The sequence below is a fragment of the Staurois parvus genome, unplaced genomic scaffold (genome assembly GCF_062004578.1).
Source record: "Staurois parvus isolate SC_StPar_1 unplaced genomic scaffold, SC_StPar_1.0 ptg000029l, whole genome shotgun sequence".
NCBI lineage: Eukaryota > Metazoa > Chordata > Amphibia > Anura > Ranidae > Staurois > Staurois parvus.
Genome location: NW_028317825.1, coordinates 11482013 through 11508658, shown reverse-complemented (window position 1 = coordinate 11508658; position 26646 = coordinate 11482013). Strand labels below are relative to the sequence as shown.

Below are 26646 nucleotides of genomic sequence, written 5' to 3'. Positions count from 1 at the left end.
TATTGAATTAAATTTTTTATTATTTTTATGATTATTTATTAAATTATAATTTATGATTTTGTGTTTCAAATTTTATCATACCCGGGATGTTTACTAGACTCTTGTTCGGACAGATTTCAGTGAGTTTTTCCTAAAAATTACAGCCTACAATAAAAAAAATACATATTTCCATGCAAAAAAATGGTACCGCTTTCAGCACCAAAAATCTGAAATAATCATACCGCCAGGGAGGTTAAAGACACCTGTCCACCCCACAGTCAGTCAGACGCCAACTACTACCATGGGCAAGACGAAAGAGCTGTCAAAAGACACCAGAGACAAAATTGTGGACCTCCACAAGGCTGGAAAGGGCTATGGGGCAATTTCCAAGCAGCTTGGTGAAAATAGATCAACTGTTGGAGCAATTGTTAGAAAATGGAAGAGGCTAAAGACGACTGTCAGTCTCCCTCGGACTGGGGCTCCATGCAAGATCTCACCTCGTGGGGTATCACTGATGATAAGAAAGGTGAGGAATCAGCCCAGAACTACAAGGAAGGAGCTGGACAATGACATGAAGAGAGCTGGGACCACAGTTTCAAACGTCACTGTCGGTAGAACACTACACCGTCATGGTTTCAAATCATGCATTGCACGGAAGGTTCCCCTGCTCAAGTCATCACATGTCCAGGCCCGTCTGAAGTTTGCCAATGACCATCTGGATGATCCAGAGGAGGCATGGGAGAAAGTCATGTGGTCAGATGAGACCAAAGTAGAACTTTTTGGTCTAAACTTCACTCATCGTCTTTGGAGGAAAAAGAAGGATGAGTTTCATCTCAAGAACACCATCCCTACTGTGAAGCATGGGGGTGGTAACATCATGCTTTGGGGGTGCTTTTCTGTGAAGGGGACAGGACGACTGCACTGTATTAAGGAGAGGATGAATGGGGCCATTTATTGTGAGATTTTGAGCAACAACCTCCTTCCCTCAGTCAGAGCACTGAAGATGGGTCGTGGCTGGGTCCTCAAACATGACAACGACCCGAAGCACACAGCCAGGATAACCAAGGAGTGGCTCCATAAGAAGCATATCAAGGTTCTGGAGTGGCCTAGCCAATCTCCAGACCTAAATCCAATAGAACATCTTTGGAGGGAGCTGAAACTCCGTGTTGCTCAGCGACACCCCCGAAACCTGACAGATCTAGAGGAGATCTCTGTGGAGGAGTGGGCCAAAATCCCTGTTGCAGTGTGTGCAAACCTGGTCAAGAACTACAGGAAACGTTTGATCTCTGTAATTGCAAACAAAGGCTTCTGTACCAAATATTAACACTGATTTTCTCAGATGTTCAAATACTTATGTTCAGCAGTGCAAGACAAATAAATTCTTTAAAAATAACACAATGTAATTTCCTGATTTTTTTTTTTTTTCCAATTCTTTCTCTCAGAGTGGGAATGCACCTACAATGTGAATTTCAGACCCCTCCATGATTTTTAAGTGGGAGAACTTGCAAAATCGCAGGGTGTTACACTACTTCTGTTCCTCACTGTGTGTGTGTGTACACACACACACACATAAGGTATTTTGGTGGATAGAGTCAACACCACATTCCTGTAAATTGCAGAGAAACAAAGAAAAAGGCCAAATAAAAATGTGACTTTAAGGGTGAAAAACACCACCTTGAACCACTTCAGCCTCAGTGATGTACCCATATGTTGCCAGGTTGAAGGGATTATACCAGGATTATGCCCACAGCTACAGGCATTATCATGGGCATCTTTTTTTTTGCAGCTGGCAATGGGTTTTAATGTAAAAGTGATCCTAGCAGCTAATTAGCTGCTGGATCGCGTTTACAGGCAGCAGAAGGGGGTGCCCCCCTCCCGCTGCCTTCCCGAGCTCTCCTGTCCCACTGGGGAGCCTGCAACTGAAGCCTGACCATAGAGATGACCGAGGTCTGGAACTTCCACAATCATCTCTTTGGTCTAAGAAAACAGAAGCAGCAAGCATTTTTTCACTTCCGGTTTTGGAGTAAGGTAAATGGACCGGTACTAGCCTGTGAAAAGCACAGACCCCAGATCTCTCCATAAAGAGGACATGTCACTGCTAGAGTATACCACAGGGGATGTTGTTCATCCCTTGTGATAACCAAAAAAATGATTGTGTACAAGTAGCTTGTTGGGATTTCTCAAAAGATCAGTGCCACTGGCTATAGCCAGCAACACTGCTCATTGTATCCTACTAGTGGTGAAGGCTTAGGCTGTCAGACTACAATAGCTCAGTAGGAGTGATTCCCCTATCTGCATTGAATGTGTGGATGGGGGGTATCATGTATGGCTTGCCTAAGGAAAGTCTGTGGGGTGTATATAGCAAACAACCCCTGCATTCCTGTTCAGGCAGTACATTTAGTACAGGTTATTTCACTTGCTTGTACAAACAGGTATGTGTTATACTATGACATCTACTACTAAAAAAAAAAGTACAGTTAGTGGAAAATTCTAAAAAAAAAATAGAACATGCTTCCCATGTGCACATTTAATTTTGCTGCACATCTATCATTTTATGACTCTGCAGCATCTCTCATTCACATCTGCTATAGCTGAATGCCAGCCATGCTGAATAAGACCTACAACTATTCCAGGTAGTGGCAGAACTTTCCCGCTCCACACTTTTCTTTAACCCTGAACCACCATTTGACAAACAGGAATGTGTGCGAGGGGGGAGGTGAGCTCCATCACAAAAAGTGCCTGAGTGTGGGGCATTCAAAATAGCTGCCATTCAGCTGTAGTGGATGGGAATCTAAAGCAGATGCACTTTATAGTCACTATAGGAAGATCCCAGCAATCATTTTGTTCTGTGAGTCAACAGGTTCTTTTGTGTACAGATTAATCTCATAGACCTCAAAAAATAAATAAATAAATGGTAAGGGAGGTAATGGTTTTACATATAATGGAATGATGAAGCGTCACAGACTGCAAATGTGGACAAACATAGATTAAATAAAGTACAATAGATAAATGTGTGTCAGCAAAATGAATCATCAGCTGAAAAAAAGCTGCCTGCTGATTGGCTGCTTTGCATTACACCTCCCCTGTGTTCTTCCCATCATTTTACTGAAATGGTCAATGTACACATTATTAGGTATGATGATTTCCACAAACAGTTAAGTTGTGTACCTGAAAGGGCTCACTAATACCAGCCAAACACTGCAAATTGTGACAGGAGTAGCACAAAACAAATTCACCCCCATCAAGAGGAATCTCATCAGCGCTAATGTAAACCTAGAAGATAAATGAACACTGAAATTAAAAGAATCTCATGAATATTATTAGTATTATTATTATACAGGATTTATATAGCGCCAACAGTTTGCGCAGCGCTTTACAATATAAGGGAGACATTACAATTACAATACATTCCAGTACAGAAGGAATATGAGGGCCCTGCTCGTGGAGCTTACAATATAAATATCACAAAATGAACAAGTGTATCAGTCATACGTAAATTGCCTTCTAAATCTCGGATGCAACTTTGTTTGAAAGCAAACTCATGCTGGTGAACATTTCAAAATCGCATCTAATAAAATATGGAACTACTGGATCTTTTTCCAACATAGACTTTTGCTTAAAGGGTATCTAAACCCAAAACTAAACATCAGTGTTCTTTTTTTCTAGCTTTTTTTGTTTTATTTGCATCTGGTAAACTTCCAAATAACACACTTCCTGTTCCTAGATGGCTCACTGCTACACTGCCTCTATGGAGGAAGCCTTGGTTGTCATTTAGGCAGGATTTCTAACATCTGCCCAGATTTTTTTGTATTACATGGGGTTGGAGAGATTAGTAGTTTACATAAGGAAGATAACATTGTGCTTTTAGTGCAGCTCGCAGGAAGTGACAATGGCACAGAAATTCTTGATAAGCATGTCTTTTCTGTACTTGCTGAAAATGTTCTTAACCTGAAGAATAGAAATGAATGCAGCCATGATATCCAAAGACTGGTAAGCTGCAATATATAACATTTTTATTCTCCAGTTTAGATACCATTTAAATGATCCCACAATACTTACAGGATAACCACACAGCACTCAATATATATGTATATGTTTATTTAATGAGTTTTGAGCACACTAGTAAATTAAAATTGGATGGCCCCTGTGTAATATTTATTATTTCTTCATGGTCAACTAAAAATATTACATTTTATATTACAAGGACAAGTTCAGCATAGTAAAAAGGTCATGGTTTTATAGGCATGTTCCTTTAAACAACCAGTCTTCTTGTGGTAATAAAGCCTGCACTCTTTTATACTATACTTTGTTTAGTGAGAAAAGACAAATGCTACATTGTAAAATCCAGTTGTCATATGATTTGAAATTATACAGTTCTCTATAACATCACTCTTTAGATCTTAAGTGAAATTTGAAGTTCTCCAAAAATGTTTTCAATGCATAACTGAGGTTTTCTGGTGAGTGGGATTCCAGCTGTGAAAAGGAATTTGACAGCGAAATGAAAAGGCCTTCATAAGGTCCCTTGAACAAAGCTTCAAAGTTGATTATTTAAAGGTCTTGGGCAAGGAGGGCTTCTGCTGAGTCTATGTGCATGGCTCCAATCACTATTCTAAAATAATAAAGCCCTTGTTTTGGGGATTTGTGATAAAGTGAAATCTGCAGGAGAACAGGACTCTGAACTACAAGGTGAGGGACTTTAGAATAAAAGGTCAGCTGAATAAGGAGACAACAGTGACTGATGTTTCCACACTTACCAAGATGTGAACTATATGTGAAAATATACAAAGTACAACATTCAACGAAATACTCTCACCTGGTTACAATCTTTGCTAAAGGAGATTTCATCATCTTTAACCCAGGCGTAAGTGACATAATCATTTGTATGTCGAAATCCAACCTAGTTAAATAAAAAAATAGTTTAACTACAAAATCCGCTACAGAAATTTTGCTTTGAAAAAAGTTGCAAAACTATTTTAAGACATTGAGGAGAGAGATGAAAACCCAAAACGCATATGTCTTTTATTATTACTACGCATATTCCTGGTTTTTCAGTTCACAACCAGGCAAGTAACTCTTGGATAGGCCTAGGTTTGTAGTTTCTCAAGCAATTTTTACCATCACGAGGACCAGGGCAGCCGGACACAAATTTTCTCACTGACAAGGGTAACATACAATGTAGTGAATGCCAAATAAAATGATTACCTCCATAGAGAGCAGGAAAGGATCAGTCACTGGCAACACAAGGCTCTGCACACAAAGCTAAATGTATGCACATACACTCATGCATTGCATAACACCTTGATTCTTAACTTCAAAATTCAGACATTTGTACCTACGCAAAGTGACACATCAGATTGGATTTCTACCTTGATGGGTTGTGTATCTTTCTTTCAACTTCATCATTAGGTTGCCAATAACTAGCTGTTTAATCTGTTGAAGTGTGTATTCACCTTAAAACACCCTCCCCCCCAGATCCCCCACTGCACTTACCACCATGGTTGAATAACTGTGCCTGTATCGGTCCAGGAATTTGAAACCTCACTCTTCTTTCCCTTCTTTCTATAGGGTTTCTTGGGTGGATCACGGATCAGAGTGATTCTAATTGGTCAAAGTCAGGGGTAGGCAACCTTAAAGAGGTGGAGATCTACCTGAGCATCATCGAAGAAATCAAAGATCACCAGTGTCACCTACCTACATCTGATTTAAACCTCTAATTGCCGTACTACCGTGTCGCAATCGTGTGCTTTGCATAGCAAACATGGGTTTAAATCAGGTGGTGGGGAGGCAACATATCGCCTCTTCATCACCTGTAAAAACACACTTGGATCGCTGGGAAAATTGATGTATTTCCGCAATGTTGTCAAAATGGTGACCTTTGAGCTGGATCTTCATCTTCGGGAAGAGGACATTTTAGTGTGCTGAGCTCGTTGAAGGTCTCCCTGATCTCTCATCTTCCAGGATATTCTTCTGCTCTTGAAGTGCATGTGCCACTCAAAACTTCTTGAACAACTCATTGCAGCATTACTGTAAACTTGCCGAATCATGTCAAAGTGGCAGATCTGCCCAGTTTCACGTAGAACTTCATGTTTGCCATTTGTTCTAACTTGCTGTCCATGATTGTATAGCACATGTGGTAACACACGTGATCAGAATAGCACCAGTTGCACAGCTCCTGATGTAGACAGGACAATGTCTTTTAGCAAACTCACTTATGAAGGTCGGTGCTCCTTGTGACTGTGCGAGCTGCCATCTGTTGGTGTGTCACAAAACTAGTCTTGAAACTTTTTGATACCACCTTGTATTATATCCTGCAGGTGTGGCGCACTTTCTAAATCCACAACAAAACTCCTGTGTTCAGGAGTTTTGGTGTGCTTTCAAAAAGGTGCACCAAACCCGCAGGATATAATAGAAGTCTATGGCTAAGCCCAGCAAACCCGCAGGAAAGCCACGGTGTAGGTAAACCGTAGCACATCAGTGTGAAAGCAGCCCTATATTATTATGCCCAGTGTATTGCTTCACACTGACCTCACAATCTCTTCTTTCCTGCTCCTGACACCACTTTGGAGACAGCTAGCCGAGATAAGAAGTGGAGTTGGTATCACTCCGCATGGGACAGGAGCCAGCACTGCAGAGGCTCCTGCTCCCTACTACAGCTGCAACTTTTCAAGTAGTCTCTCTGTGTTGCACTCTGTTTGATGCTCTGAGATGGGGTGTCAGCAAGCCCAGACCACGATCTACCGCTCACCTGGCTGAGATCTACTGGTTGCAGACCCCCAGTCAAAGTGGTCATGGTCAAGTGGGGGGTTGAGCAATCAGAATCTCTCTGATCTGTCCTAGCAGCCCTACAGACATAGAGAGAAGAAGAGCTAATCACCCATGGAGGCAAGTACAGCGGGGACTGGGAGGTGTGGAGGATGCAGAGTGTTAGTTAACTTTTTCAGAAAAGATGAAAACATTAACTAACCCTTTAAAGTAAAACCAGACCTGAGCTTAACCACTTCCTGCCCAGCCTATAGTTAAATGATGGCCGAGAGCAGGAGCTCTCCCATCCGGGGTGGTCAACATATGACGTCCTTCCAGTCACGGGCCACACTGTGGCGCAATCTGTCACCTGCTGTGTCCATACTGTCACCAGTCAGTATCCCCGATTACCACCACAGCAGTCATACACAATGCTGTAGTGTTCTGGTAACTGTATGTGAAAAGAAAATTGTGACAAAAAAAGAAATCACAACGTCAAAAAACTCACCATGCCTCTTACTAAATACCTTGGACTGTATACTCTCTAAAAAGGGGTCTTTTGTACTGTCCTGGCATTTAAAGGACTTAAGAAATTAAAATGGGCCATCAGTACTAAATATTGTACACGGATTTGGGTTATTTTTAACCAAAGAAATGTAGCAGAATACATTATGGCCTAAATTTATGAAGGTAGATTATTTATATGAAAAATGTTAAAACAAAAATAAATTAGAGAGAAAAACAGTGATAATTAAGTGAATGTAAAAATTCAGGTTCAGCGAGTGCTTAAAATTGAAAAAGCGGCTAGAACACTAACAGGGAAACCATATAACCTTCTATAAAACCGATTTCTTTTGGTGATACTTAATTATCACTATATAAAAACATGTAGTGCAGCGCTAAAATAATATTTGTAATACAGATCAGGAAGCTACGATCTGATAGGAATCAGCCCTATCAGATCGTAGCTTCCTGATCTGTACGTTCTTGTATGGCCGTGAAGATAGCTTGTCTGTGCTTGTCAGATCCAGAATGGCTTTGTGTTTTTCCCAACTTCATGAAGAATTCCTCTAGTGAGTTCTCGTATTCTTTTCAATCTTACAACTAACATCACCAAGAGGGGACCTCTGGCATATCTGACTTAAATGCGCATTTATATTGCGCCTCTGCACGTAATCCCCCAGGAACCCAAGGTGACCATCCCAGGGCCCAGAGGAGAGACACCTGTTGCAGACCCTCACCACAGACCTTAAGGGGACCTCTAGAAGTTATAGAAGTGGCAGTCCATTCCAGGCTGCACCTTTCCCAGAACAGAGGGGACATCGGGCATATCTGACTTAAATGTGCATTTATATTGCGCCTCTGGTGAGTGTGCAATCTTATCATTTCTTCCCACACGTCACCGGATTACAGTTCTCACTGGGATTAAGAGAAGTCACCTATCGATACACCTGTTGAATTTAATTTTGGAATAATTTTCACTATTGTGGGGACATTTACCACTCTTCCGTATAGATGGTTACATGGACATTATCCATATTCACATGCCGTAATCATTTTTTACGTATAGTGACCATTCATATTGTATATTACAAATATTACTTTAGTGCTGCACTACATGTTTTTTATATAGTGATAATTAAGTATCACTAGAAGAAATCGGTTTAAAAAAATGATAGAAAATTTTATTTTAGGTACAGCGCTGCATGAGTAATTGGCATTCAAAGTGTGACAGCGCAAAATTGGCCTGGGGAAGAAAGGGGGTGAATTATCCCAAACCAACCCAACTCACCGGTCCCAGCGCAGCTTGGAGAACATCTTTACCTTGTCAAGGTGTATTGAAATCCAACATCTGTAAATATGATTATTTGTACATGTACTCAATTTCAAAATTCTAAAACATTTTTCTTACATACCCTGTAAAGACCAATCCAATCCCAGGTGCTACTGGGAAAATCCTTGCTCACAGAATAGCTAATGAGAGAGTCGTGGTCAGCATTCCATTCTCCCTCCGCTCTCAGAGTCACTGGAGGTTCAAGAACAAGAGGCCTCATCTGTAAAAGTCAAGTGTAAAAGATAAATAAGTTTCCCTTTCAGCTAAAGCTGGGTGCACATGGTCTGAATATTGGCCGGTACAGCAGGAACCAGCTGATATTCAGAGCAAGTGTACAACCGTCTTTTCAAAAGAAGCCGGTCTAAGGACTGGCTTCTGTCAAAGAGACATGCTGAAATCAGTGCTTGTAGCCATTGGCTTTAGCTGGCAAGGGGGTAGTCCCCCTGTCAGAACACAAAGGCACAGTAGGAGAGATCGCTGTATTGACATCACTTGTTTAGTACAGTGATCCCTCAGTTTTTTTTTCCATTCAGCCCACTGGATTTAAAAAAACACAAAAAAAAAAAAAAAAAACACAACTTAATGTGTGCACCAGGCCTAAGTTGTCCCCTAAACACATGCAAAGTATAAAGAAAAGGACTGCTGACAAATTCAATTTCAAAAGGTCAAACCAAAAAGTAGCAAAATAAATCTATAGCTGGTTTTAGTAGCAGATTTTAAGCGTTCAGTGATCAATGCAATATAAATGCATTTGCTTTCTTCTAGCTTTGACAGATTCCTCCAAATACCCAGTTTTTCCTGTAAAAAAAAAAATCCTCATTTCCATTTGAAATCTGCCTTTGGCTGTTCAGTAAAATCATAGACCTGCTTTTCACCAATAATGGAATGCTCAGCTAAGAAACAAATATGGGAGCATTTTTACTGCCAAAAAAAAAAAAAAAAACACATTTGTATTCATGTCCATCCATGCTTGAGATTTACACAGCTCTGCTAGGTAGAAAAAAACAAGGTTGGTGACCTCCCTGCTCTCAGGCCTTTCTGGACAGTGAAGGAGTTGCAGAATATTTGTGAGTTTATCCCTCTACTCACTTCTCCTGTCAACATGTGGAATGTGTTCATTACAGCATATCAGACTGTCTATGTCCCCCAGTCTGAGTGCAGGTTTAGGTACTTTTTCTAGCTGCATTTAATAGTGCAGTTAATGACTATGTTACAAATTAAACGCTGCATGTAAGGGTAAAAACATTACTTTTTACATATAAAGAAAGGACAGGAGAAAATTGGTAATATTTAAAGTCACATTGGAGAGTGATAGGGGCAGGAGATTGTGGACAATGTCTGACTTTTCATTTGTAGCTACCAGTTAACATTCAATAACATTGGCCAATATAGAAAAAATGGTTCCTGTTAATTACCTGCAAAGTGAAAGTGCCTGTCACTGGTTTGTGGTCACTGATACCGTAGCTCATGTGGCTTGTATATTTTTCTAAATGAACTTTTAAGATATGCTCAAATTCAGAGCCAGCAGATTCTTCTTGTTCACTTTCTGAAACCTCCTTTAACTTCCAAAGAATGCGATCTGTCCAGGCTGGTTTTCGTTTTTTCCCACTAGAAAATAAAACACATTGTTCAGGATACATCAAGGTGTCTAGACAAACCATGATCAATCCAAACACGTTGATGACAATTTAATACTAGTGGCACTCAGTCATAAACTGAACAATTGAAGATTTTTTTCATGATCGTAAACGGAGATCAGAACCACCATGCATTGCTTTTTCATGCTCCTCATAGACATGGAATTTAGATACAACCTGGAGCTGTGGCCCTCATACAAGCAAATACCAGTGCACCGGCAGGAAATAACAGTACTTTTTTTTTTTTTTTTTAAATTGTCAGATGGTCTTTAGTTATGGCAGAGCTCAGGCTCATCTGGGCACAAATTGTGGGATGCTCCCCAACTGCTCACAAAATGATTTGTAAGACAAGTATTTGCAAACTTTGCCCTTCAGCAATAATATATATGTTTGTAATATTGTGTATGATAATCCTGCGAGCAACCAAGCGAAAAATGGGGAGGGGCTAGCTGACGTCACGGCGCAACACGAGATCAGAAGAAGGACTACGGAGGAAGTGTATTGCGGTTATGCGGTTTATATCTGGTGCAATCTAGCACCAATATCTTGTGAGTGGCATATTTTATCTTATTTTAAATGAAGTGTTATAAACGATAAAGCACTATTTCAGCCTATTCCGTTTTTGGTTTTTTTTTTACATTTTTAATTTGAAGAAGTGCAATACAATAGCGTAGGGAAAATAAACATTATGCAGTGACACATTTTAAACTAGGTTCAAGTAAGTAGTAGCAAAGAGATCCTAAAGTGCAATATCACCCCTGTGCAGCTAAAAATAAAAAAAAATCTTAGAAAAATATATATGTGCTGCTGCCAGAGTCTATGTAGTAGTCCACTCCTAACACCTTCCAGCAGGCAACCACTACTCCTTAACATCCAGAAATGGCATTCTTTATGTTTTAAGGGGATAGTGGCAAAATAAAATTTTATTAACACATACAGATCCACAACATATGGAAGAAAAATATATTTGAAATAGATTTTAAAAAATATATATTTTTCCCAAATATATTGACATATTTGAAAAGCTACAATTTTGGCCATATTCAATATAGCCTATTCCGTTTTTTTAAATGGACCATTGGAAGGAGGAGGAGAAGGAGACACAAGACTAAGTCTGCGGTGGGACAAGGAGTGTCACCAGGGGAAGCCTCATTCTATCCAGACTCTTTGAGAGGACACAAGCATGGTGTGACCAAAGCATTGTATAATGTGAGGTCAAAAAGCTCCAGGGGAGAGCTCAATCTGGGTATTGGTGGAGGAACACTGGTTTATGCCTCATGACGTTATGAAGTGGTGAAAGAGCAAAGGAGTATCAAGATATATGGGACTTTATATATTCACTATTTTGCACATGCTCTTTTTGTCAATTTGTGTATATTTATGAATTTTTAGGTTTGGGATTAGGATTGTAAGTGGTGTATATTAAGGCTCCATGCACACTGGGCGTTTTAATAACGCTGGTAACGTTCGCTATGTAAAATCACGTTAAAAACGAGAGTTTTTCAGCGTTTTTGCATTAGCAGTGTTTTCCCATGTTTGTGTTTTTTATCAGTTTTTTTTAACCAAAAGACATTTTTTTTTTGGTCAAAAAACCCTCCACAAATGCTGCTTTGCAGCGTTTTACTGTGTTTTTCAGCATTGGGGTGTTTTTACAGCTAAAAAACTCCTCTAGAAACCCACTAGTCCTTGGGGTTTTTTTCAGCCAAAAAATGTTGATTACAGTCTGTGTGTGCATGGACACATAGGATAACATGCTGGGGAGTTTACTGGCTGCGGAAAAAAGCGTCAAAACCAAACACAGCCGCTGTAAAAACATCCAGTGTGCATGAGGACTAATAGGAAGGAGCTGCACGAATTTGTTTATTTTATATGTTAACAAAATAACAGGTTGCCTTAACCTCCTTGACGGTATGATTCGTTCCAATTTTTTGTGCTGAAAGCGGTACCATTTTTTTGCATGGAAACATGTAGTTTTTTATTGTAGGCCTGTAATTTTTAGGAATAACTCACTAAAAATCTGTCCGAACAAGAGTCTAGTAAACATTCCGGATATGATAAAACTTGAAACACGAAATCATAAATTAGAATTTAATAAATAATCATAAAAAATAATATAATAAATTTAATTCAATATTATAATCAAACCAAAAACACTGAAATTTGAAATACAGAGGCAAATTCGCACATCGCTGAGCAAAGTCGCAAAATCGTTTTCAGTGTCTGATGACGAATTTCCCCACGAATCATTATCACTCGTTTCTGCAAGTGGTTCTGATTTACTATCGCTGTTCTAAAACCGCTTTTGCCGTAAAGGGACGTTTTTGGACGCCATGGACTTTTCTAAGTTTCCAGGCAGAAAGAACAGTCAAAATGCAGGCAGGGCACTGGACAAAGCAGTAGGGACAAAATATATGTGAAATGCATTGAAACAGCAAAAATGACATTTTTAAAAAATTTCAAATTTCCCGCCGGTTCCGGCGCCCGTATGTCCTGACGTCACAGGGACTGGAACACGGAAGCCGGATGCCGGCATCGGCCGGAGGAGATGGCCGGGGCACTACAGGGGACACATCGCGGGAGCGAAGGACAAGGTAAGTGCTGCAGGGACCCCCTGAGCAACGCCGCAGGGTAAACCCGAGTGTAGCTCGGGGTTACCGCTCTTGGTACTGACATTTTACCCCGAGCTACACTCGGGAAAACCGCTAAGGAGGTTAAAGGAGAAGTACAGCCAAAGCTGGTTTGGCTTTACCTATCCTGTGGATCATAGGAGTGCAGTTCATTCTGCACTCCTGTGACCAGTTTTCAGCCTACAGTAGGCTAAAGTCCGCAGTCGGCTGACACCAATCAGCTGGTCCAGGCTGGGGAAAGATTGCGACCATATAGTTCGGATCCACCCACGAGCCTGGACCGACACCTGGCTCAGGCTCTCAGCAATCCAACAAGAGCCTGAGCAAGCAGCTCCCACCACCAACACAGCCCAGCGTTCAATTGTAACAGAACAGACAGCGGTGACTGACAGTCTCAGCTCAGAGCGGCAGGGAGAACTGAACGATCAGCAGTGTCTGATTTCTCAGTTCTTAGCCTAAGAGCTGGGGGGGGGGGGGGGCAAGTGCAGCATCGATTAACCTAGGTATGTATAATTACAAAAAAAAAAAAAAAATTCCAAACTTGTCTTTTAAAAGGTCTAGGCTTGCAAACAGTATTGTTTATGAAATGAAAGAAATGACATGTGCCACATAAATTAGTCAGGAGTTATCATTTAGATTTGCAATAAATCCTGCTAAGAGATCTGCCCATACTAAAGCCGGCCATAGACAGATCGCATCTCAGCAGGTATCGGCTACGATTCGATCAACCCTTGGGCAGGCTGATTGTACCCAAGTCGATCCATTGATCGATTTCAGTACAACCAGCATGTCGTATTTTTAGCATGTGATTACCATCTGTGGCTACGACCGCTAGCAGTAACCATTATGTTCTACCAGCCATGAAGCCCCCCTGACTGACTGTGTTGTGGGGAAATCGAGCAATTTTCTATGGCGGAAGGAAAGAAAATGGATTCATCTATGGCTTGCCTACTCAAAATGCTGTAATATTTATCCCTGATTTAGCCACAGCCTGAATGCAGACAATGCAAGATACAGGGACTGCTCCCTTTTGAACTCATAAATAGGGATTATTCCACAGTGACCACAGAGATCTATATGTGTGATGATTGGCATTTCTGATGTCTGGAAGTGCTTTTTTATTGCTCGATGCAAAAAAACATGCATATGTTATTTGTGGTGTTCCCAGCACTGTCTGAGCACCGTAGCAGCAGCAGCCTAAACAATGCAAACAGCATTCTGGTTAATGTGATTTGAAGACATGCCCTATGATCATGGAGGTATAGCCGGATCGACTTCTGGGGTATGCTACTTTTGTGGGCAGTCAGGAACATGCTTATAAAGACAAGCTACTACACTATCACTGTAATTGATTGTATCACTTCTAAATAGAGTCATGTATAGCCAATAACAACTTTGTATCATAGTCTTATTGGCCTCACTGTGTGATTGGGGTAGAGGGCTCTGATACCAGCCTGTGAAAATACTTTATCAGTCAAATCAACTGTATAATAATCAAACCTTACCCTAGAAACACACAAATAGTGGGTTAGTTTTAAATAGCGATAAGGATATGTTTGGAAAAACAAATGGGAGGTAAACAGGCAGCTGCCCATGGTACAAGACTGCATGTTAAAGAAGGCAGGGCCTGATCAGTTTAACCACATACAAGCATATCAGACATGCATTTACCTGTCCTCACTTCCCATTAAGTTCTGGCATGAAAATCTACCACCATTACTCCTGCTCTATGGCATTTACACCGTTCAGCCATAACTTTATGACCAATGACTAAGTGAATAACACTGATTATCACGTTACAATAGCATCTACAAGTAAGTGGGATATATTAAGCAACCAGTAAACATGCTGTTCCTGAAGTAGATGTACTGAAAGCAGAAAAATGGGCATTGCAGTTTGTTGTGTATGGGGCTGCAGACCGTCATGTTGTCCATTCTGATCCGTGTTAACAGCCAAAAGCGCCTACAATGAGCACAAAAGCATCAGAACTTGACTGAAAAGCATAAGAAGGAGGCCTGGACTGATGAATCACTTTGTATTTTACATCACGATGGCCGGGTGCATATATGTCGTTTACTTAGGGAAAAGATGGCACCAGGATACATTATACAGTTGTGACCAAAATTATTCAACCCCCAATGCTGTAAAGGGGTTTAGGGACTATAGTGTACATTTGGAATTGTATTCAGAATCAAATCCTACAAGGACGTTGTAACTACCCAAATGCAACTAAAATGACATCAATTGTTTATGTAATACAGTAGTAAATGGTTCTTATGTGGTTTCTTCATTGCCACAATTATTCAACCCCTTAAAGACTACCACTCTGAAGAACAGAGGTTCATACAGGTGCTTTCCATCAGGTATTGAAAACACCTGTGGATGTCACCGAGCAGCAATCAAGCATAATAAGCACCAATTAGGCAGCTTTAAAATGACTGTGATACTCAGCTCCTTCTAGACATTTACTGGTGTGGTTACAAACATGGTGAAGGCAAGAGAATGGTCCAGGAAGACAAGAGAAGAGGTGATTTCTCTTCACAGGAAGGGCAATGGCTATAAGAAGATTGCAAAGATGTTAAACATACCAAGAGACACCTTAGGAAGCATCATTCGCAAATTCAAGGCAAAGGGCACTGTTGAAACGCTACCTGGTCGTGGCAGAAAGAAGATGCTGACTTCGACTGCTGTGCGCTACCTGAAGCGTAGAGTGGAGAGAAGTCCCCGTGTGACTGCTGAGGAACTGAGAAAAGATTTGTCAGATGTGGGTACAGAAGTTTCAGCCCAGACAATAAGACGCACACTGCGTAATGAAGGCCTCCGTGCCAGAACTCCCAGGCGTACCCCCTTGCTGTCTCCAAAGAATAAGAAGAGTCGACTGCAGTATGCCAAAAGCCATGTGGACAAACCACAAAAGTTGTGGGATAGTGTTCTGTGGACTGATGAAACAAAATTAGAACTGTTTGGGCCCATGGATCAACGCTATGTTTGGAGGAGGAAGAACAAGGCCTATGATGAAAAGAACACCTTGCCTACTGTGAAGCATGGTGGAGGGTCAATCATGCTTTGGGGCTGTTTTGCTTCTGCAGGTACAGGGAAGCTTCAGCGTGTGCAAGGTACCATGAATTCTCTTCAGTACCAGGAGATATTGGATGGAAACGTGATGCAGTCCGTCACACACCTGAGGCTTGGGAGACGTTGGACCTTTCAACAGGACAATGATCCCAAGCATACCTCCAAGTCCACTAGAGCATGGTTGCAGAGGAAAGGCTGGAACATTTTGGAGTGGCCATCGCAGTCACCAGACTTAAATCCGATTGAGAACCTCTGGTGGGACTTAAAGAAAGCAGTTGCAGTGCGCAAGCCTAAGAATGTGACTGAACTGGAGGCCTTTGCCCATGAAGAATGGGCGAAGATACCCGTAGATCGCTGCAAGACACTTGTGTCAAGCTATGCTTCACGTTTAAAAGCTGTTATAACTGTAAAAGGATGCTGTACTAAGTACTAAGATTGAATGTCACTTGGGGGTTGAATAAAACTGATAATGCTGTGAGCACAGAAAAGACATTTGTGGTTATTTCATTATAACTGTTATGTTATATTTGTCTGACCTACAAGTGCCTCTTTAATGTAAATGTAAGCAAGATGACTGAATGATCAAAAGCAATGTCAAACTGGCCAAAACACTCAATTTCAGTGGGGGTTGAATAATTTTGGTCACAACTGTAAGAAGAAGGCAAGCTAACAGGAAATGTGATGCCTTGTTCTGTTGGGAAACCATGAGATCTGCCATTCATATGGATGTTACTTGACATGTACCACCTACCTAAACATGTTTACTGACCAAGTACACAACTTCATGGAAACAGTAATCCCTGATGGCAGATGCCTCTTTAAGCAGGATAATGTGGCCTGCAGTCTACACTTCAAGAATGGTTAGAGGAACAAAACAGCAAGTGTTTACTTGGTCTCCAAATTCTCCAGATCTCAATCCATTGAGCATCTGTGGGATGTGCTGGAAAAAGTCTGATCCATGGAGAACTCACCTCGCAATTTACAGTTCTTAAAACATCTGCCACTGACTGCTTAGTGCCAGATAGTACAGTATTCCGTCAGCGGTCTGGTGTAGTCCATGCCTGCGACAAAAGGGGGACCTACTCATTATTAGGTGGATAGTCATAAAGCCATGGCTGATCGGTATATTATGAAGAACAACTCCACCCAATACAGAATACTTGGTTTTGAACAGAATGGATGCAGGTCATAACCTCCTGTTTGATCTAGCTTGCTTATCCAGGAGTCTGGTGAGATAATCCCTCCTCAATGCAGCATGGAAATGATACATGGTGAGCACTGTTGAACACTTTTTGATGTAGTTTTCATAGCAATGTATTGAGAAAGTAGAGGATGCTAATAAGAGCCTAGCATTTCATCCTTGCTTACTACATGTCACAGTCATGCTGTACCCAGTAAATATTTCTAGTCTCCCCTACATCTGATACATTCTCTTCCATTGACCTGTACTAAGAAATCCACTGAGCTCAGAGCATGAAATCACCTTGATTTGAGCAGCACTCGCAGGACGTAAACAGAGTAATGCAATGAGTATGGTTTCATGCCAGGGTTTTCTTAATGGAAACATAGTAAATGTTTAGAATGTATATATATCGTCACCTTAAAAGGTCCATGACATATTCTGCTAATTTAATACATAACAGCATTTCCCTTTTAACTGCTGCCAGCTATAAATAAGTCCTGGGGTAAAAACATAAATCTTAATAAAAAAAAACCTGTCATTTAATAAAAAGGTAGTAAATATTAGCTCAAATACCTAGCAATTTCCTACAGATCAGATGACTTAAAAAAAAAAAAAGGACAAAGTAAATGGAACTGAGACTCAAGCATGGTGAAAAGATGGTGTTTATGCAGCTACATTTAGAACCATGGACAAGTCTCCTCTCTGCTCTGTGGAGAAACTACACTTCCCTAAGGACATATCAAGTCATTGTATTTAGTTTCAATGACAACAAAAATGAAAAAATACTGTATTCCTGGGGCAAACCGAAACATTCATTTTGGTCTGTCGTGCTCAGATACAGTGCAGGTCTGTTTGAAGTTAGACAATAAAGGGTATCACTTAAACACCAAACTTTTTGCATTAATCAATGGCATGGTACAAGACTACTACTAGATAACAAAAAAGACAATGCTGTATGTATTAAACCAACATTAAATTTCCATCTATGCCAGTGCTAAACATGTATGTCTAATATGATTTATTTACAGAATCTACATGGGAAATACAGTGAATGTTTGAATATGTCAATATTCTATAGATTTTCATATGTTAGTAACCGCTACAACTAGGTTTAGTGATACAAAATGCTTTACTCTTACTTAAATCCAAACAGTGACTTCTTCCATCTAGAAATAAAAGATATAAATGAGTAACAACAAAAGTAATTATGTATATTATTTTCAGAGGTCTACATCACCTCTAATTTTACCTTGTATCATACACATCTGAGTTCAGATCAAATTTGTATGTAGGCTTAAATTTTAAAGGACCTTCCATAAAACCTTGCAGAAACCGTTCTTTTTTCTTGGCCATATTTAACTGTAAAGTAGTAAAAAAAAACAGCATCAGTGGAATGAAGCCAATGCAAGAAAACTCTATAAAGTACACTGAAAATAATTGTAATTCAATGAAAACACACAAATAAAAAACCCAAACTGTGTGATAATACTCACACAAACTTATTTAGAGGATAACTGTACTATCTTAATTGTACAGGACGTGTATTCTTAGATCATGGGTAATGATGCTAGCGTAATGACCTTAGAACAAATTGGACAATAAATTAGAAACTTCCCAACAAATGTACATACAGTCCGGTCCATATATATATTTGGACACAGGCACAATTTTAGATTTTTCATGTATTTACCAAAACATATTCAAGCTATAGTTATATAATGGATATGGGCTGAAAGTGCACACTCTCAGGTTTAATTTGAGGGTATGTACATCCAAATTGGAGGACGGGTTTAGGAATTACAGCTCTTAAGATTAGCCATCCCCCCTTTTTCAAGGGACCAAAAGTAATTGGGCAATTAAATCAAAGGCCATTTCATGGCCAGGTAATGGCTACTCCATTATTTCTTCATCAATTAAGCAGGTAAAAGATCTCAAGTTGATTCTAAGTGTGGTATTTGCATTTGGAATCTATTGCAGTGAACCTACATCATGCATTCAAAGGAGCTGTCCATGCAAGTGAAAGAGGCCATCAAAAAACAAAACAAATCCATCAGAAAGATAGCAGCAACATTAGGAGTGGCCAAATCAACAGTTTGGTACATTCTGAGGAAAGAAGAACGCACTGGAGAGCTCAGCAACATAAAAAGGCATGGACGTCACGGAAGCCAACAGTGGTGGATGATCGCAGGATCCTCACTATGGTAAAGAAAAACCCATTCACAACATCCAGACAAGTGAAGGACACTCTGCAGGAGGTGGGCGTATCATTACCAAAGTCTACAATCAAGAGAAGACTTCACAACGGCAAATACAGAGGGTTCACCACAAGGCGTAAACCAATCAGAAGCCTGAAGAATAGAAAAGCCAGATTAGACTTTGCCAAAAATTATCTAAAAAAGCCAGACCAGTTCTGGAAAAGCATTCTTTGGACGGATGAAACGAAGATTAATCTGTACCAGAATGATGGGAAGAAAAAAAAAGTGTGGAGAAGGCTTGGAACAGCTCATGATCCAAAGTCATCTGTAGGCAGTGTGATGGCATGGGTATGCATGGCTTCCAGTGGCACTGGGTCATTGGTGTTTAGTGATGTGACAGAAGACAGAAGCAGCCGGATGAATTCTGCAGTGTTTAGAGATATACTGTCAGCCCAGATTCAGCCAAATGCAGCAAACTTGATTGGATGGCGCTTCACAGTACACATGGACAATGATCCAAAACACACTGCAAAAGCACCCCAGGAGCTTTTGAAGGAAAATAAGTGGAATATTCTGCAATGGCCGAGTCAATCACCTGATCTCAACCCAATTGAGCATGCATTTCACTTGCTGAAGGCAAAACTAAAAAGGCAGACAGACCCAAAAACAAAAAACAACTGAAGACAGCTGCAGTTAGAGCCTGGCAAAGCATCAGAAAGGAGGAAACCCAGTCCTTGGTAATGTCCATGGTTTCCAGACTTCAGGCAGTCATTGTCAGTAAAAGATTCTCAACAAAATATTAAAAATGAACATTTTATTTAGGACTATATTCATTTGTCCAATTACATTTGAGCCACTGAAAATGGAGGGACTGTGTATAAAAATGGTTGCAGTTCCTAAAATTTGTACTTGATATTTATGGTCAACCCCTTGAATTAAAGCTGAAAGTCTGCACTTCAAATTCATTTGGAAGGTTTTGTTTTAATTCATTCTGGTGGCATACAGAGATAAAAAAGTATGAAAATTGTGCCTGTGTCCAAATATTAATGGACCTAACTATATATGCCGCTACCTTCAGGTGATTGAACACTGCTAGAAAACTTGCCTGGGCTGCCTCCAGAGCATACCATATAACCCTGTCCACTCCTGGAAACTCCAGTGTTTTTTTTTTCCTTTCTTTCAGTGTCTTGTGATGGACCAGTTCTAAAAAAAAAAAAAAAAATTCTGAAACTTCTATCAAGATTTAACTACTTATGCCCTGGGCTATCCAGCTGTTTTTCAGACGGGTTATCCTTGGTGTGTACCGGCCACTGTGCAAAGCTGGCCTACAATGTTTTGCGATTCACCATGTGGTGTTCTGTAACTAATGGCTTGAAGGCTGCAGGAGAAGGGGAGGACATTAGTAGCTGGTACCTATTACTAACATATTGGCTGAGCATAACTTGAATTAACCCACCAAACCCTCTTCCAGCAGCTCGCCACTGCTCTCAGTCAACAGTCTTCAATGTAGACAAAACACAATCACTAAAGATTTAACATTTCAGTTTACAAGGATGTTTCCTCTTTTAAAGGATTCTGTTGATAGGCATTTTAAACCCTCTTAAAGACCTTATTTGCCCTTGCAGACCCAGCCTTGCAAACAGCTATTGCTGCTATGTCCCTTGGCCAGACTATTGCTTGGAACAATTGCAGCTGATGCCATCAACATTGTTGTTTTGTGCTGCCACTCTAGAGAATGATCTGTCAAGTCTCTAGAATGACTCTCATTTGTACTTATGTACAGGATTTAGTGGCTAAAAGTTTGGTCTGCTAAACCTTCTTGTGCTTCTGCACATGCCTTTTGATGCTATACGTCTTTTTTTTTGCAAATCCCTTGATAAATTTCATCAAGAACATCACTGCAGCAAAAAGGGGCTTTTTCCCCCCACAAGAGGGAGCTTGAGTCTCCTATTCCTACGGATAATACTTGTTCTTGAAGGAGTTCTTTTCACCCTTCCCAGACATCTACTTCCAAACCAAGGATACATGGGTCGAATTCTGAATGAATTTTCTTTAGAAAATTGTAAATTTAGTGCATTTTGTAATCCGATGGTGCCACCATTGATTTCGAAATTCAACCAACCAAGCTTCAATTTTCTAATGTTGCTATGGAAAAGAATTTTCGTGGCCAAGAATTTTCTTTCCAGGTCACAGCTTTATGTTTCTTGCACGATTCTCCCTTCATTGATTTGAAATTCGTTCATTTTTAAAAAAAATTCCAACATGCCCGAACACTCAAATTCGATGGTCACGTAAAAAATCATCCGTTTCTGTGACCCACTGCGAAATTCAAACGAAAATTCTTAGAAAAGATTTTTAAAAGAAACTTCTTTCGGAATTTGACCAGTATATGGCCGGCTTTAGCATATCCTTTTGTTGCAAACCCTGGACCCAAGCCCACCCTGAAGCCCTCCTATGAAGGAGAACTCCCAATTTTAGGAGTAGGTGGACATTTGCTGGTGTTTGTGCCAGTCTGCTTCCAAGACATGCTGGACATGCAATTTCAGCTTCCAAGACATGCAATTTGTTATTTCAAAGTGGTACTAAATAAAGTTTCTAACTCCTCTTCTCACCTTCCAATCTATCTGCTTCAGATCAAAAGAAAGCATATTTAATGACTGCCTTGCACAAAGTTTAGGCACAAGGAGTGGTTGCACCAGTTCCTTTAGAAAAATACTTTCAAGGTTTCAATTGGAACCTACTCAGTCCCAAAACCAAATGGGGGCATCCGCCAAATCATGGACTTAAAATGTCTAAACAGTTTAAGCTTTGTACTAAAATTTCAGAGGGAATCAACAAGATCTGTCACTGCATTTCTAAAGCAAGTGGAATTTTTGGCATCAATAGACCTTTGAGATGCCTATCTACACATGTCAACCTTCCCATCACAACACTTTGGTAGAATGTGTTGGTCTCCCACAGCAAAACACATTCAGGCTCTCCTCTACATCTTGAGTGTTCACAAACATGTCTGCCTCTCTTTTGTCTCTTTTACAAACCCAGGGCATTCAGGTCACAGGTTACCTGAACAACCGCCTACTGAAGGTCTCCTCAGCCATAATCTGTCTGTTAAAAGTAGAAAATAAAAAACACTTTTCGCATTCTAAATTTTTTTTAATCTTTGCCATCTGTTTCCCATTGGAGAAATTTTCATTGACTTCTTGTCATGCAAAACTTCCAAAAAGGAGGCCTCAAGGTACCTCAAAATATATACAATCAAACGAAAATACGTATTCCGGGAGACCCTAGACACCAAGCCAATGAGAAACTAACAGAAAAAGATCTAGTTGTGGACTAGGGAATTTGTAAATACTCAAAAATAATAAATCAAACAAAGGAGAAGGTGATCAGTGGCGCACAAAAACTTCTTTATTACAGACAAAATTAAAAGTATAAAACAAACAACCACACATACACACACAACTTCTTGTCATACAGTAGCCACAATAGGAAGTGAGAGAAAATCCCTCTAAGGTTCCCCTCTATTCTTGTTCTGACGACCACTCAAAATCTGGGATTTTCTTTCACTTTTTGATCACCTGGACACATAGATAGGTGAATCTCCCTAATGGGAACACAAAAAAGAAGCCTGACAGCTAATCTAATCCCTTACTAGTTACTAATATTTTCCTAAACACAAGACCCAGAAGATAGTGGAGATCACTGTAGTACCAATGTCTACTACAGTGATTTCCAGTTTCTGGAGAGTTCCACAGACACAGTACATGCATATTTACATTGGTCCACTCTAGATCTGTAAAGATAACCAAACCTGCAATTTTTCTTTCAGTTGTACTCAATTATAGAATTTAAAATGTTATCAGCATGGTAGGGATGCCATACCAACTAGCTCATATACCTAATGTGCCAGGCTCAATGTGTGCATTTTTTTCTTTTAATTTGTCAGTTCCTTCTCTTGCAGGAATATTTCCCTTCATACCCAGGACAGAAAGTGAGGAGAAATGTTCAATAAGGATACAGACAGAGCAGGGAAGCCCTGCTATTCTACGTCACTGATTTTCCACAACAGAACCTCAGACAGCAATTTAAACTTGACAGAGAATCTGACTAAAACACACACATACATATACACACACTTTTTTTAAAAAGTATTTATTACACACATACACACCATAAATACACACACTGAATAAATGTTTATATGAATCAACTTACCTGATCCTTTTCCCAAAGTAAGTTATATCTGTTACCGTTTACCACTTCTCTAATAAAGTGGATTCCAAAGTCAGCAATTCGAAAGTTCAGGTCACCGAACCAAAACACTACACTATTAACAAAAGATGCATCAGGATTAAAGAACATCAAACAAAATATAAAGGGACAGTAAAGAATTATATTTGGCACAAAGTTAGCTGTAAACTACTCTTAACAATCCTATTTATTTTCTTCCTCTACCAGCAGCAACGTGCACCGAGCACTGTGTTGAGGGGGGGGGGGCACACTGCTGGTGCCACTCCTCAGTGCCTGGAGTGATCGTAGTTTCACTCCTGTCACAGGGAGCAGCTGCTGACACTTGCTGGTGGGAGGACTAGGCTCTCTCCTCCCTGCAGGAGGCAATAGACAGGCACTAAGGAGTGAAGGCAGAGTGTCCTTCCTCTCTCCCCTTGTCATGGGACTTATCACATGATCGAAGGAGGGAAAGAAGGAGAAGCTGCATTCACTAGAAGATCTGTGAGTACAAGGGGGAAGGGTGAGGTTACACTGATGGGGACACCTGATGTAAAGGGGGGACTCCGATGGGGACACCTGATGTAAAGGGGGGACTCCGATGGGGACACCTGATGTAAAGGGGGGACTCCGATGGGGACACCTGATGTAAAGGGGGGACTCCGATGGGGACACCTGATGTAAAGGGGGGACTCCGATGGGGACACCTGATGTAAAGGGGGGACTCCGATGGGGACACCTGATGTAAAGGGGGGACTCCGATGGGGACACCTGATGTAAAGGGGGGACTCCGATGGGGACACCTGATGTAAAGGGGGGACTCCGATGGGGACACCTGATGTAAAGGGGGGACTCCGATGGGGACACCTGATGTAAAGGGGGGACTCCGATGGGGACACCTGATGTAAAGGGGGGACTCCGATGGGGACACCTGATGTAAAGGGGGGACTCCGATGGGGACACCTGATGTAAAGGGGGGACTCCGATGGGGACACCTGATGTAAAGGGGGGACTCCGATGGGGACACCTGATGTAAAGGGGGGACTCTGATGGGGACACCTGATGTAAAGGGGGACTCTGATGGGGACACCTGATGTAAAGGGGGACTCTGATGGGGACACCTGATGTAAAGGGGGACTCTGATGGGGACACCTGATGTAAAGGAGGACACTGATGGGGACACCTGATGTAAAGGAGGACACCTGATGGGGACACCTGATGTAAAGGAGGACACCTGATGGGGACACCTGATGTAAAGGAAAACACCTGATGGGGACACTTATTTTCATTTTATGTTTACATTGTTTTATGTTAACCACTTGCCCTCTAGACTCTATTAAGCTATTGCTGTTATGTTTAAATTGACATAATAAAGCTATGTTATAATTGCAGTTTCTTATATTTTGGACTCTTTATTCTAAAGAAAAATTTAATTTCATAAGATTTAAGGGGGGCAGAGCTGGGGACAGGCCTGGGGTGGGGTTGGAGGCAGACCTGGGCAAGGTTTTGTAGGGCAACTGGTGGAGAGTAAGGTTTTTGCCTGGCGAGTAGGTCTAGACTTGAAATTTTAAGCCCTGCTATATCATGGTTGAAGGCTGACTACTGCACTTTGTATGCAATGCTGGAGTGCTTGTTCATCTTGCAAAGCTGTACTACATTTAAACCTTGGCAGAAAAAAAAACCTAAACAGAAAAAGTGTACTGAACATCTAAACTTACTCATGATCCAAAATTCCACCAATGCTTTCCCCGTCAAACTGCTGGGCCTCCAGCATCCTCTCAAAATCATCCAGCCTTTGGTTGGTATTCTCCATATGTGCAGGCAAATGGCAGTTCATGAAGCACAGCATGTGTCCGTATACAGACATACGTACAGTCACACCTCCTTTGTTACCCTATATAAAAGGCAATAAAAAAATGTATTAATACTACAATCACAGTACAATGATATTCAATCCTGTGAAGTGAATAAAAAAAAAAAAAAAAAACAACATATCTTAAGGCAGTCAACGTTCAAGGTGACTCTTCAATTCTCTTCCCATGCCACAACAACCAGACCTGATCTGTAAACTGTGAAGCGCCATATTGGCTGCCACTGCTGTCTGAAAATGCTACTTTCCTGACTGTCTGCCTTTCACACCAAACAGACCCCAAACAAGCAGGCAACAAATTAAAATATCCATAAAATGGCAAAATTCAATATCTCTGTACTTGTTCATGGGCAGTGACTGAAAGTAATAAAAGCAAAAAGATGAGAAAGGTAGCCAAGCTACTAGGATATGCAGGAGAAAAATAATGAAAGTTCACATACTTCTATCCATTAAGGTTTTCTTTCCCTGCATGATGAAATATAGGTGAAACATTTTACCATGAATACTTCCTACTACTACTTTTGCTACCAAAAATGGATGAAGACAGAATAAGACCATCCGTAATGACTGGCATTGATAAGGATTGCAATATCCACAAAGAAGCTACCTACTATGCATTTTCTGTATTGACATGACCCCATAAGAAATTAAAAATATACAATTACATCCTTCTTTGTGAATTGATGGGCAGGTAAACAGGTTTGACCTATTGTGCTGTTCCCATGGTTTATTGTAGGAGCATGAAGTACAGTGTAGCTGGGCCTTCTGGACAATCGACCAGATCCTGGCTTCCTGCATAGATTGCTTTGTAAATAATCCAACCTATTGTACTCCTCGTCCTAGTGCTAGTGCTGGACTGGATGCTAAGCAACTGTCAAATCACATCAGTTATATTATATTGCTTCGTTTTATATTCAGTGTGATCAAATAGAGCAGTATAGATGTTGAGATGTTTTCTCTCCCTCTTAAAATTTTTAGTCCATCAGCAGCCATCTATTCCTCCAATATATTAGACTCCTAGTCAATCATTTACAGTTGAACTCCAGACACATAGAAAAGGCACATTTATGCAGCTCTGTAATCATTAACGCCTCATAAATGTATTTGTATATTACATACGAGCAGTGCAAGTACCCAAATGCAACTTGTTTTCAGTCTCTTGCAGTCCCTATACAGCAGACATTAAAAATGGCGAAGGAGAAGCAGCATGAGAATTTAATTAGGTTTGCTGCAGTACAAGAAGCATGCTGACAGAAGGAGACAGCAGACTGATAGAGA

At 40.6% G+C, this 26646-nt stretch overlaps 1 protein-coding gene across 3 annotated transcripts in view; it reads right to left on the bottom strand.

Moving 5' to 3' along the window:
• The window catches only part of INPP5K (inositol polyphosphate-5-phosphatase K), a 75673-nt gene that overhangs the window by 9266 nt on the left and 39761 nt on the right, over positions 1-26646 (bottom strand). For 2 of the 3 annotated variants that reach the window (XM_089657915.1, XM_089657926.1), the window contains 8 exons: positions 25217-25392; positions 23487-23598; positions 18326-18435; positions 18216-18242; positions 9970-10162; positions 8637-8774; positions 4793-4876; positions 3148-3252 (listed from right to left, as the gene is read on the bottom strand). In XM_089657915.1, coding sequence (XP_089514041.1) covers positions 3148-3252; positions 4793-4876; positions 8637-8774; positions 9970-10162; positions 18216-18242; positions 18326-18435; positions 23487-23598; positions 25217-25392 — 945 coding nt within the window. The remainder of the gene's footprint in view (positions 1-3147; positions 3253-4792; positions 4877-8636; positions 8775-9969; positions 10163-18215; positions 18243-18325; positions 18436-23486; positions 23599-25216; positions 25393-26646) is intronic. The other variant, XM_089657923.1, reaches the window with a different exon arrangement.